Raw genomic sequence first — 14,757 nt, forward strand, 5'->3', positions numbered from 1 at the left:
TCTCATTATTGTGAGAAAGTTTCTCGTTATTGTGAGAAAGTTTCTCGTTATTATGAGAAACTAAATCATTATTACGAGAAAGTTTCTCATTATTATGAGAAACCAAGTCATTATTATCAGAAAGTTTCTCATTATTATAAGATACTAAGTCATAATTATGAGAAAGTTTCTCATTATTACGAGAAAGTTTCTCGTTATTATGAGAAACTAAGTCATTATTACGAGAAAGTTTCTCATTATTATGAGATACTAAGTCATAATTATGAGAAAGTTTCTCATTATTATGAGATACTAAGTCATAATTATGAGAAAGTTTCTCATTATTATGACTTACAGAATTATATTTTTTTACTCAATTGTGGCGGAAACGGGCTTCCATACTGAACTCTATAAAAGGAAAGAGGATTTTCGCTTTGTATTCGGATATCAAACGAAGCTTCAGCAATCAAAGATTTTGTACAGCAGAATGCATAACAAATTCAGACTGCATGTTAGCGAATATCAACAGAAATAGATCGCTAGCAGATTTGCAGTTAAGTAGACGCTGTGTTTGCTTACTATTTGCACCTTATGATTAAATGCAAACAATGTATTCATCTATTTAGGAAGTATGCTAGCAGCTGCAATCAAGCAATTATATTGGGCATATATATACACAATATCATAACTATGGGACGAACAGCGATTTATGATAATGACGTATTCGTCAGTGTATTGGTAGACTTCACTGCTGTCATGTAAGAATATTGTTTCAACTTACCGAGTGTGCCGAGGCAGTTCCAGGTATTCTCATCGAAGCAAGAGCACAGTTAATGCTGTAATCATATCATTTTGGCAAACGTTTTTACTGGTTCTTTGGCTCTGGAGGGTGTTTAGTTTGCGGTCATCAGGTGTTCACTATATCAGTCACAGTCACTACTGCTGGACCGTGGTGATGGTATGGTTATACTGGGACTCCGAAGCTCTGACACAGTTTTCAAAGCACTATTGTATCACACCAAAGACTAGATATATGGACTATGATCACACGCTGTGCCGCTGCTTGAAATATCAATACCACGTGATTGATTGACGTTTTGAAGCTTCGAACGTCATGCAGTATCGGAAGATCAGGACAGCTGCTTTAAATTTTTGAAAATTGGCGCTTTGCGAGCTGCCGCATTAAAGGGAAATGCGTTTATTTTTTTAACAGAATATAAGGGTTAATATTTATTCAGACTTCCAATGTTTTGTTTGGTCACACGCTTTTTCAAAACGTATAGGCTAACTGCTGCAGTGATTTGTTAGATAAGGTGGAGAAAACAAGTCTGACCACAGATATTGCTAATGCACATTAAGTCAAGTCACCTTTATTTATATAGAGCTTTTACTATGCAGATTGTGTCAAAATAGTGTTAACAGAAAAACAATTGGCTGCACAGCAGCTCTAGAATAAATTCATGTCATTTAAGTAAGTTCAGGTCCAGCTTAAGTTCATTGTGATAAAAGCTTCGAGTTAAGAAGCGTTTTTCGGCAAAATTTGATGAAAGCCTCAAACGCTTCAGAAAGCCTTGGTTTCCCATCACCAATTTTAACAGCTTATTGATGCAGCTGCACTTCCTTAGACCGCTCGGGCTAAGATTGAGTGGAGGAGTCTTTGCATGCTCTCGCGGCCATATGTAATTTATGAAATAAAGTGTTCATACTGCTGTGAGGACCGACAGTCGGTTACACGGTGTGGGGTTTTGGAAGTGACATCTACATGTATGTGAGATTCACTATCAAAATGCATGGACTGACATAACATTGCAAGGGACAGAGATATGCCAAGTAGTAATGCATTAATGTTAACACGGACTAATAGGATAATAGAATATTAGTTTCAGAAGCTGTTGCTTGCTCAATAGTATCTGCATTAGAGCACCCTCACTAAATTCGGGAAAAATTCTGGATTCCAGAACCGGGCTTGGCATTCACGTCTAAACCTTTTCTTTTAATCTACGAATCATCAAACAAAGCCTTGTTTGTTTTAAGAAGGGTGTTTACAGTTTTGCATAGTTTTTACATATTAAGTTTATGCAGCAGCAGCAAGCCATTTACATAAATTACTGCGACTAAGCATAGTGAACATGAGAGATGTTCACTGATGGGCTTTCTCATGGATAGACATTTTACGGGGCTCAACTATTTTCAACGCCTTTTCCCAATGGGCTGATATTTTCATTTAACCATGTGTTTCGGGCTGGTTTCAGCTGAATGAGTGTTAGACGCATGCTATCATCTGCTCTCCAAATGACCTCCACATTTAGTATAGAGGGTTTGTTGTGATCTTGTGTTTTAATGGTCATTGGTTTGCTAGTGTATGGCAATGAGCTGCTATCCGTGCCTGCTAACACCTTGTCAAACGCTCTGTTGTAATTGAATCCCATTGTGATAGCTTTATTCTGTGGGGTAAACACTGGTCTAGAACCTTGTTCTTTGCAACAATGAGGAACCGTTCATATTAATAAGGGACTCTCTTCAGTCCAGATTACAAACAGATTTGAAGTTGCCTTATTGGTTCAGTCATGGTTAAATTCATATTTCGGGCTGCTCACATTCCATGCTTAAACAACCAATTTCTGATTCTCTGTCTCGGTTTGAATTTCAGAAATTCCACCTCCTGTGTCCAGAGGCAGTGCCATCAGCCTGGTCTGCCCCCCTTTCAGCCAAACTGTACTAGACTAGATATGACCCTTGACCCTTGTATGACTGCTTGTTTGGTCTCACTTCAGTTCTTCTGTGCCACTTTCTCCATAGCTGTACTGCCTTCAACCAAAAGTATGGTCACCTGCGCTGCCTGGATCCATGCACCATCAGTGTACTAGAAAATCCATCTATTTGTTTCCTGCTAACGGGCTTTAAGAGAGAACTCAAGTCAATGATCAGCTTTTACCTTTTGCTCACGGTTTTCTCAGAGGTGGCGAGTTTTCCACATGCACAGATTCTTTTAATCTGTCACATGACCTCACAATTTCTGATGTATCAATTTATTCGCACCACTTCATATTTCTAAAGCACTCTAAAACTGATAGGAACAAGAAAGGAATAGTCGTTTTTACTTCTGAATCTAACTCTGCTTTTATCCTCTGTCATCTATGTTGGGCTACTTTTTTTGTTTTGTTTGAGTGATCTGAATACATGCGTTCTCGGCCAAATCGGCTTATACATTAAAGATTGCATATGACCGAACATTTCACCGTACCAATCTTTTTTATGGATCCTAAAATTTTGCATACAGGACAAATGAGCTGCCCTGAGTCCAAACCCATGGGGTTCATCATCACATACATGCGGTTACATGCATGAATCCTGTCAGACAAGCTGTCCGACTTCGCCCTGATCTGATTTCCTTATATTTCACAACTCGAGGGATTTTTTTTGTGGATGACGTCATTACGCACACCATTTTATTGGTAAAAGGCCAATTAGATGGAAACAGGCTGGTGAGAGCAAATTTCGCAATTTCTTTTTTAGGCGTATTCACTTTGTCGATAAATAAAATGCAAAAATTGGATGGAAACGTGAAACTTCATTGTTTTGGAAATAATCCATTAAACAAGTTGCGATTTGAGGAGTGTGCACTAATATTTTCAGCTCCATTCGTTTGCGCATTGTCTTAAGGACACGCCCACAATAGGGGAAATATCATGAATGTTCATGTAGCTACACCCACTGGAACAGTTTTTTACTGGAAATTCAGTTAGTTCATGCGTTCATGACCTCAAGGATAGATTACTGTAACGCTCTACTGGGTGGTTGCCCTGCTCGCTTGATAAACAAACTACAGCTCGTACAAAAAGCAGCAGCTGGAGTTCTTACTAGAACTAGGAAGTATGACCATATTAGCCCAGTTCTGTCAACACTGCATTGGCTCCCTGTTAAACATTGTATAGATTTTAAAATCTTTCTAATTACTTACAAAGCACTAAATGGTTTAGCTCCCCAGTACCTGAGTGAGCTCTTAACGCATTATAGTCCTTCATGTCTATTGTGATCTCAGAATTCAGGCCAGTTGATAATATCTAGAATATCAAAATCAACCGCAGGTGGTAGATCCTTCTCCTATTGGGCACCTAAACTCTGGAACAATCTTCCTAGCATTGTTCGGGAAGCAGACACACTCTGTCAGTTTAAATCTAGACTAAAAACGCATCTCTTTACCCTGGCATACCCATAAGACATTATCAATTGATGTTTTCAAATCCAATAAAGGATCGTTAGGCTGCATAAATTAGGTCATCCGGAACTGTGTTCTCGTGCGCATGGAAAAGTTTTGAAGATATACTGATAATTTATAATAACTGATGTTATTTAATGATAGACTGCACTTTGTAGATTACTTTAACGAAAACAACTGTTTTGCATAACGTGCCATGTTTGCTGTTCTCGCATTTACGAGACTTTGACCAGCGGATGTCGCTAGCGTGCCACGCCCTTCTGCTCCGCTGCTCTGCGCATGCGTAGAAGTTTCTCGTTATTGTGAGAAAGTTTCTCGTTATTGTGAGAAAGTTTCTCGTTATTATGAGAAACTAAGTCATTATTACGAGAAAGTTTCTCATTATTATGAGAAACTAAGTCATAATTATGAGAAAGTTTCTCATTATTATGAGATACTAAGTCATAATTATGAGAAAGTTTCTCATTATTATGACTTACAGAATCATATTTTTTTACTCAATTGTGGCGGAAACGGGCTTCCATACTGAACTCTATAAAAGGAAAGAGGATTTTCGCTTTGTATTCGGATATCAAACGAAGCTTCAGCAATCAAAGATTTTGTACAGCAGAATGCATAACAAATTCAGACTGCATGTTAGCGAATATCAACAGAAATAGATCGCTAGCAGATTTGCAGTTAAGTAGACGCTGTGTTTGCTTACTATTTGCACCTTATGATTAAATGCAAACAATGTATTCATCTGTTTAGGAAGTATGCTAGCAGCTGCAATCAAGCGATTATATTGGGCATATATATACACAATATCATAACTATGGGACGAACAGCGATTTATGATAATGACGTATTCGTCAGTGTATTGGTAGACTTCACTGCTGTCATGTAAGAATATTGTTTCAACTTACCGAGTGTGCCGAGGCAGTTCCAGGTATTCTCATCGAAGCAAGAGCACAGTTAATGCTGTAATCATATCATTTTGGCAAACGTTTTTACTGGTTCTTTGGCTCTGGAGGGTGTTTAGTTTGCGGTCATCAGGTGTTCACTATATCAGTCACAGTCACTACTGCTGGACCGTGGTGATGGTATGGTTATACTGGGACTCCGAAGCTCTGACACAGTTTTCAAAGCACTATTGTATCACACCAAAGACTAGATATATGGACTATGATCACACGCTGTGCCGCTGCTTGAAATATCAATACCACGTGATTGATTGACGTTTTGAAGCTTCGAATGTCATGCAGTATCGGAAGATCAGGACAGCTGCTTTAAATTTTTGAAAATTGGCGCTTTGCGAGCTGTCGCATTAAAGGGAAATGCATTTATTTTTTTAACAGAATATAAGGGTTAATATTTATTCAGACTTCCAATGTTTTGTTTGGTCACACGCTTTTTCAAAACGTATAGGCTAACTGCTGCAGTGATTTGTTAGATAAGGTTGAGAAAACAAGTCTGACCACAGATATTGCTAATGCACATTAAGTCAAGTCACCTTTATTTATATAGAGCTTTTACTATGCAGATTGTGTCAAAATAGTGTTAACAGAAAAACAATTGGCTGCACAGCAGCTCTAGAATAAATTCATGTCATTTAAGTAAGTTCAGGTCCAGCTTAAGTAAGTTCATTGTGATAAAAGCTTCGAGTTAAGAAGCGTTTTTCGGCAAAATTTGATGAAAGCCTCAAACGCTTCAGAAAGCCTTGGTTTCCCATCACCAATTTTAACAGCTTATTGATGCAGCTGCACTTCCTTAGACCGCTCGGGCTAAGATTGAGTGGAGGAGTCTTTGCATGCTCTCGCGGCCATATGTAATTTATGAAATAAAGTGTTCATACTGCTGTGAGGACCGACAGTCGGTTACACGGTGTGGGGTTTTGGAAGTGACATCTACATATATGTGAGATTCACTATCAAAATGCATGGACTGACATAACATTGCAAGGGACAGAGATATGCCAAGTAGTAATGCATTAATGTTACACGGACTAATAGGATAATAGAATATTAGTTTCAGAAGCTGTTGCTTGCTCAATAGTATCTGCATTAGAGCACCCTCACTAAATTCGGGAAAAATTCTGGATTCCAGAACCGGGCTTGGCATTCACGTCTAAACCTTTTCTTTTAATCTACGAATCATCAAACAAAGCCTTGTTTGTTTTAAGAAGGGTGTTTACAGTTTTGCATAGTTTTTACATATTAAGTTTATGCAGCAGCAGCAAGCCATTTACATAAAAAATTAAGCATAGTGGACATGAGAGATGTTCACTGATGGGCTTTCTCATGTATAGACATTTTCCGGGGCTCAACTATTTTCAACGCCTTTTCCCAATGGGCTGATATTTTCATTTAACCATGTGTTTCGGGCTGGTTTCAGCTGAATGAGTGTTAGACGCATGCTATCATCTGCTCTCCAAATGACCTCCACATTTAGTATAGAGGGTTTGTTGTGATCTTGTGTTTTAATGGTCATTGGTTTGCTAGTGTATGGCAATGAGCTGCTATCCGTGCCTGCTAACACCTTGTCAAACGCTCTGTTGTAATTGAATCCCATTGTGATAGCTTTATTCTGTGGGGTAAACACTGGTCTAGAACCTTGTTCTTTGCAACAATGAGGAACCGTTCATATTAATAAGGGACTCTCTTCAGTCCAGATTACAAACAGATTTGAAGTTGCCTTATTGGTTCAGTCATGGTTAAATTCATATTTCAGGCTGCTCACATTCCATGCTTAAACAACCAATTTCTGATTCTCTGTCTCGGTTTGAATTTCAGAAATTCCACCTCCTGTGTCCAGAGGCAGTGCCATCAGCCTGGTCTGCCCCCCTTACAGCCAAACTATACTAGACTAGATATGACCCTTGACCCTTGTATGACTGCTTGCTTGGTCTCACTTCAGTTCTTCTGTGCCACTTTCTCCTTAGCTGTACTGCCTTCAACCAAAAGTATGGTCACCTGCGCTGCCTGGATCCATGCACCATCAGTGTACTAGAAAATCCATCTATTTGTTTCCTGCTAACGGGCTTTAAGAGAGAACTCAAGTCAATGATCAGCTTTTACCTTTTGCTCACGGTTTTCTCAGAGGTGGCGAGTTTTCCACATGCACAGATTCTTTTAATCTGTCACATGACCTCACAATTTCTGATGTATCAATTTATTCGCACCACTTCATATTTCTAAAGCACTCTAAAACTGATAGGAACAAGAAAGGAATAGTCGTTTTTACTTCTGAATCTAACTCTGCTTTTATCCTCTGTCATCTATGTTGGGCTACCTGAGGAGCCGTCCACAAGCTGGTCAGCAGGATGCATTATTTGCTACGGAGGAGGGAAAGCCCATGTCCAGGGCCTGGTTTGCCTCCCATCTACGCCCTCTCTGCAATGCTACGACCTTCCCCAGAGCTTCCTTCATTCACTGTGCTATGTGCTGCTACAACTGCAGCTTCCTCCACTCTTGTCTCTACATTGAAAGCCATGGGGCGATGGTCTTCAGCTGCTTATGAATGTTACCTCCGGCCCGATGCTCGAGCCATCCTTGAGAAAAGCAATGGGTGCTGCTCCCTGATCCATGGCTTGAAAATAAATATTATGGCTTCAATAGCTGTTGGGGCTATTTACATTTAAATACTGTAAATTTGACCGCAGATGCGTGATGACGCTGCGTGTGCTTGGTGCGTGTCCACTGGCAAGGAGCAGAGCGAGCGTTTTCAATTAGTTTCTTTGAAGTTGAGTGTGAAGTTCGGAAAAGCTGAAGCAAATTACATTCACGGGATTCATTGCACAAGGTATGAGAGAGCTGTGAGAAACGTGTGCTTTACTTGATGTTACACTTGCTGTTTGTGGTTTCACCCACCGGTAGGCCTATTTTCTGTACAAATGCTCTATGAAGGCATAATTTATGTTGTTTGGAATGCCGTGGGCTTATATATTGATATTATTATATATTGATTATATATTAAAATATGAAATTCGCTGATGAAAGGCTGCTTTTGATTTCAAATTCTCACGTGCGCTTTGTGAAGAGCGCTTATGTATGCGACTAGTGCTTAAATGTACTTGCTTCTCAAAATGCTTTTGACGCAAAATAAACTGTTTCAATCATTAGCTCTTGCTACATTCCTCATGCTAGCTTCACATAGATCGATTGGCTCTTAAATTCAGTTAGATTAGCTTTCTGAAACGCTCATTTTGGATCCTCGGCTGGCTCTTTGATTTAGCAGGAAGAGCCAGGGAGGATTGCCTGGTATGGTCTGTTTGGGGGGGATTTTGTGCTGCTCTCCCAGTTAAAAAAATGGGAGGTAGTCCCCAGAAGCTGCTGCTGTTCCCGGTCTTAGCTTTCATGGAGCTCATGAAAAGGACGGGGAATTTAGAACAGAGCCATACTGCCAAATGTAACTTCAGCAAAATATGCCAATAAAAAATTGACTAAAAAGTTTGTCTCTGGTAATGTTTTGACTTAAGTGGTCCTGACTGAACTAAATTAATAACTATTGTAAGGCCCGCCCAATCGGCCCAACGGCAAGGTGGCAAGGTGGCAAGGTGGTTTAATTCCAATTAAACTCTTATCTGACTCCATTTTATTATGACCTCGAATTTAGGTTGGAATGTCAATTGATTATTGGTCATTTGTATAATAGTTTAGCTACACATTTGACTCTTACTTTTTACTCTTATTATTCTCATTCATTCGGGTGCTAGAGTTGCACAGGGTCCTCGCAACAGCCGTTCATTTATTATGCGGGCCCACGGTCACAAACTGGCCAGGATGGTCATAGATAGAGGTAATTGACTATACTATTTAGAGGGTTGCTCCCATGCTTACTCACTCTAAGAGTATTTTATTTAGTCCCCATAGATCTGTGTATACTTGAATTAAAGCAACATTATCTCTAGTCAGAGGTCATGACCACTACTCCAGATATAAGCCGACCAATACTTTCCCTAATAGTAGTTTTGGTATGGTCATGCATGGTTTCCCATGTACACTTAGCTAGAGTAACATTACATTAAACAGAGGTAAGGCTCACCCTATTTAGGTTGGTCGGTCAACATTCTGTTGTCCTAAAGGGAAATTCCCTTTATTAGCCTTCACAGTCCAAGTACACTTGAACTAATGCCAAGCATTAGTCAGAGCTCTAAAATCTCAGCTGGCGTGCCCCAATGTTCCACTCAAAACTGGACTTTAGTCTGTTACTAACCTGACGCAGATATGAAGGAAGGACAGGATGGAAAGAAACTTTCCCGCATCTTCACTGAGGGCCAGCACACTGTTTACAGTCTACATATGGTCATCAGTTCTCATTTTCTCTATTAGGGATGGTGGCAAAACTTTATCTAGTAAGAATGACACCATTTTTTTTAGTAATCTTGACTAAATGAATTTAAGTTCTTACAACACATTATTTCAAACAAATTTGATTTTATTGGAAAAATGTAATTCGATTTCATGGAAAAGTTTTCCTTAATTTAATGAAGTTCGTTCAACAGCTTTTTTTGAATGTGCACAAATAAAATGTTTAGGTCACAGCTGTGTCTCTGAGAAAAAAAAATTACCAGAGATTTGATCTTTTTGATCGTTTTGGTGTTATTGAACTCTGAAACCAGAATGAATAACTTTTTTTTGTTTTGTTTGAGTGATCTGAATATATGCGTTCTCGGCCAAATCGGCTTATACATTAAAGATTGCATATGACCAAACATTTCACCGTACCAATCTTTTTTATGGATCCTAAAATTTTGCATACAGGACAAATGAGCTGCCCTGAGTCCAAACCCATGGGGTTCATCATCACATACATGCGGTTACATGCATGAATCCTGTCAGACAAGCTGTCCGACTTTGCCCTGATCTGATTTCCTTATATTTCATAATTTAGTAATAGGCCAATTATTTTTGAAAGCAGTTGGCCTATTTGCGATAAATGAGAAATTGACAACTTGAGGGATTTTTTTTTTTGCAGATGACGTCATTACGCACACCATTTTATTGGTAAAAGGCCAATTAGATGGAAACAGGCTGGTGAGAGCAGATTTCGCAATTTCTTTTTTAGGCGTATTCACTTTGTCGATAAATAAAATGCAAAAATTGGATGGAAACGTGAAACTTCATTGTTTTGGAAATAATCCATTAAACAAGTTGCGATTTGAGGAGTGTGCACTAATATTTTCAGCTCCATTCGTTTGCGCATTGTCTTAAGGACACGCCCACAATAGGGGAAATATCATGAATGTTCATGTAGCTACACCCTGTAAGGAACCCCGCATCGGCCCAAAAACGGAATCCGACGGCCTGGGCGAAGGTTAACGCGTGTATGCCTTTTCAGCGCATCTGTGAAGTTCACTTAATTTCACTTGTTTAATCTGACTCCAATTTTAAATGATTATTACTCTTAGGTTTTGTTCCCAATTGGAAATTAATCATTTGTTATGTATTAATTTAGATTTTTGATTATTCTGGGTATCTCATATTTTCAATTATTCGTTCATTACGATATTACCCATATCACTTAGAAAAGTCACTTCGGCCGGTGAGTGCCTTTCACGATCACAAATTCGCCAGTTCTGATCTTAGTCAGAGGGTGCAGAGTTTACTAATGCATTTGAGTCGAACCGCCACATGCTTGTTCATACAAAAACACAGTTTTCTTAGTCACGATACTGCAACTTGCTAAGCCAGCTGATAGATAAAAATCAAAAAAGTCCCATGATGTGCTAACATGCTCCTTTCATGGGCCTTTAGTTTGAATCTATCCTGACGCAGATTTGCGGAAATATGGACTCCAATAATCTACTGGTCATAATGATTTCAGAAGAATCCAGAGTAAATCAAATATAACATTTTATTTGTCAAGTAAAAATGTATCATGTCAATTTCATAGTTGGACAATTAGAAGCCAATTCAGAAATAAATGCATAACATCAATTGAAATGCACATGCACACAGTGGTGGATTAGTGTTTGAAGACACTTGTCCATCACTGTGTGGGGGTCTCTGGCTACAGAAAATCCCCCCTGACTGCTTTGCACTTTACCTTATATACAGACCAGAACAAAAGGGTTGTAAATATTTATTACACCAACACCTGTTTTGTGGGAGAGGAGTGGGTGTTTCAACACCCAAAAGGAGGACAGAATTCTCCTTAGTTTTTAATCTTCTTCATAATACCAGTGACTGCTGTGAAATTGAGACCATTTTACCAATCGCACTGAGACATTTAAAATGATACCAAACATGAAAGGAAAAAACAATAGATACACCAGATCTTAGAGAACTTTCAGTGACTTGAGTCAGGGGGAAAGGAAGGAGGGTGTGTGTGTGTGTGTTGTGTGTGTTGGGGGGAGGGCTATTGCATCCTGTAGATGTGTGAGGGCAAGGCGTTGTCCTATGCTATTTCTTTGAGATCTTCTCACACCAGATGAGTTTTATTGCTTTATTGCAGGGTGCTTGATCTCAGTTTTTGTCTTAGCAGGAAAATCAAGTCTTACAACCCATTGGAACATTTTTTTACTGGAAATGAATATTACACAACACCCCCAAAGTGAAACTCCACCTATTCATTCAGCCCTTTTATGTCATGTGATTTTGGGAGCATAAATAGTGGATCAGAATCAATCTGTGAGACAGACTGCCTGATAATACAGTTTATTTCATCACCAGCTTTGATCACCAGCATACTGCAGAAATGTCAGCGTGTGGTGGCTTTATCCCAGAGAAGGTTGTCACTCCAGAGGAGGTGAAGATCTGCCGTGAGGTATGAGACAGAAATGTAGTAAATGGAGTTTTTGTTAAAACAGTAAAATAATCTTGGTGCTGTAAAATGTTTTTGGGGAAATTATTTGTTGTCATTTTTAAAAGAACTGTTTTACTTTTCACTTAATGTCACAATACTTTTTACATGAGTTTTCTGATATCTGAATGATAGATGTGACTCTCTAGAGACTAATAAATTCAATCTTATTAAAATAATAATAATACAGATGAATATAAAATGTGCATTTGTTTATTTAGATGAAGCCATTCATAGAGGCGAAGGCTGGAGCCAATTTTAGGGCTTACATTCCTTTAAGCTTTAGGACTCAGGTTGTGGCCGGAGTAAAGTATCTGGTGAAGGTAATTGAGTGTTTTGTTTTTTATTGATTTTGAGCTTGTGAATTCATCACTGAAACTCTTCCAAGGCACAATTTGTATGTTTCTAATATCAACAAGCCAACTGTGGCAATGTGTCTTAAACAGGTGCGATGTGTCCAGTAATTTTTCCATCCTCTCTGAAAGGTAAAATGCATCATGTGACAGTATAAAGTTTCTCTGCATTTGTAGCCTAAAAGAGAAGAGAAAAGTTTTCTCAACTTTGTAGAGCTCCTGGACACACAAATCTAGTCAGCAATGGACACTGTAACAGAACTCACAGAAATTTGCTTGCTGTCATAAAAAAAAATGAATGCATTTAGTTCGCTATCAATGTGAACAGGGTTTTATATGAAAGAGATCACTTATAAATCTGTGTGGATCTCTCTCTCTCTCAGGTGTACGTTGGAGTGGATAAGTGCGTTCATGTGATGATATTTCAAGCTCTCCCCTGCAATGGAGGGAAACTGACTGTGACTGGAGTCCAGCACCCTAAAACCGCCAGTGAACCTCTGATCCCCTTTGATCACTAACCACATGCAGAAAACAGTCTGTCTTCTCTAATAACAGACACACACAATGATCTGCCATACTGTATAAACTCAATATTCAAACTCTCAGTGCCTGTGTCAGTGTGTTTATCTGAAGATGTGAACAACACCAAATTTACTTCACTTTACTAAAATAGTTTTATGCTGAAATAATAAACATAAAGACATAAAAAAAAAAATCCTCATTCCAAATTTTTAAAAACAAAAAGTAAAATAAAATAATGTAAGATGACATTCATTTTTTTATTTTTATTTTAAGATTTAATTGACTGTCTGCATGTCTCTTTTAAAGGGAAAAAATACATAATTCCCAAACAGGTGTATGTGGAAAGATTTTGATGTTGCTTTCTTAAAGCTTTAAAAAACAAAAGCTCTTAAAACTTTAATGATAATTCTACATGATATATAACACGAGAAAACAGGAGAATGTGAGGTTTGGTGTTGATAAAGGGAACTTGAGCCTTACTGATGGGGCTGTGGAGGCTGGGAAACACCGGCGATAAACAAAATAACCAAGAAATTAGCAATGACACACAATACTCTCTCCAGGCTAGCTTATATTTGATTAGGCCACAGATACATTCGTAGATGTTTATTTCAGGTATTATTGTTGTTGACACACTGCAGTAGTAACCTGTAAAACTAATCAAACTATTCATATTCAAGTTAAAGCCTCACAAATGAAAAAAAAAACAGCTAAAGACATCAAAGAGTACAAAACTGTATTAGCCTAAAGTGGTATAGGTTATTCACTTATTGTTTGCTCTGTTGTGTCCTTATTTATCTAAAATGCCTGTAATCAATCAGGTAAAACAGCTCAGAAAATGTATTAAAAAACTGAATATTACATATCAGGCTATACAGTGGTGTAGTCTACGTGATACACAGGTGTACACCGTATCATGACAAAAATGATGCAATATTGATATGCGCACGCGCAGTAAGTCTGGGTTGGACAATCTGACATGGTAGGATGAAATATATATATATAAATAATTAATAATTCCTTACATTTATATAACGCTTTTCTGGGTACTCAAAGCGCTTTACATATGGAAGGGGGAATCTCCTCAACCACCACCAATGTGCAGCATCCACCTGGATGATGCGACGGCAGCCATATTGCGCCAGAACGCCCACCACACACCAGCTTATTGGTGGAGAGGAGACAGACATCATAATCTTTAGGAGTAACTGTAATATTATATTTACTGCGAAATGAAGATTAGGTCAACATGAGTCCATCATGGTTAAAAAGTTGCCTTAATAAACTAAAAATTCTTCTTTAGTACTTCTTAAGATAATCTTAAGAACATCTAAGTGTACTCAACTGCCATTTTGAGACACCATGAATATGAACTAAATGTTTTGTAGTACACTTGAACCCATAAATGGCTACTATAAGTGGCAACCAAATACAGTTTTTAATACAGAGACATGTTAAAAGCATTTTAGTTCATATTCATGAATCCTCAGAACAGTTGAGTACACTTAGATGTTTTTGAGATTATCTTAAGAAGTACTAAAGAAGAATTTTTAGTACACCAAGTACAAAATTAGTGTGCGAAAATAGAGCACTTTAATGGCTCGTTTCCACTGATCGGTACGGTTCAGTTCAGTACAGTTTGGTTCAGTTCGGAACGGTACACCCTGAACAGGCTTACGTTTCCACCGCCAACAGTACCTTTAATTGATAGGCGTGGTGTAGCCGGAAAGTAGCGATTGATGTCATTCTCGCGCAAAGAAGAAAACGACACAGTAAACAACAATGGATACAGCAGATCTTGTTCTTGCTCCTCGGCTTGAGGCTGTCTGTCACAAGACGAAGACAAGCTTTGCTTGCTGCACGCCAACATTCTGCGTTTCATAATACCAAGTACGCAAAGTT

The 14,757-nt window shown here is 38.5% G+C and overlaps 1 protein-coding gene across 1 annotated transcript in view; it reads left to right on the forward strand.

Annotated features, from left to right (window-relative positions):
• The window catches only part of LOC127512290 (cystatin-B-like), a 50,327-nt gene extending 37,388 nt beyond the window's left edge, over window positions 1-12,939 (forward strand). The window contains exon 3 of the mRNA XM_051893075.1: window positions 12,717-12,939. Within this exon, the coding sequence (XP_051749035.1) occupies window positions 12,717-12,851 (135 nt within the window). The 3' untranslated portion in view covers window positions 12,852-12,939. The remainder of the gene's footprint in view (window positions 1-12,716) is intronic.
• Window positions 12,940-14,757: the final 1,818 nt, after the last annotated feature.

The sequence above is a fragment of the Ctenopharyngodon idella genome, chromosome 5 (assembly GCF_019924925.1).
Source record: "Ctenopharyngodon idella isolate HZGC_01 chromosome 5, HZGC01, whole genome shotgun sequence".
NCBI classification, from domain to species: Eukaryota; Metazoa; Chordata; class Actinopteri; order Cypriniformes; family Xenocyprididae; genus Ctenopharyngodon; species Ctenopharyngodon idella.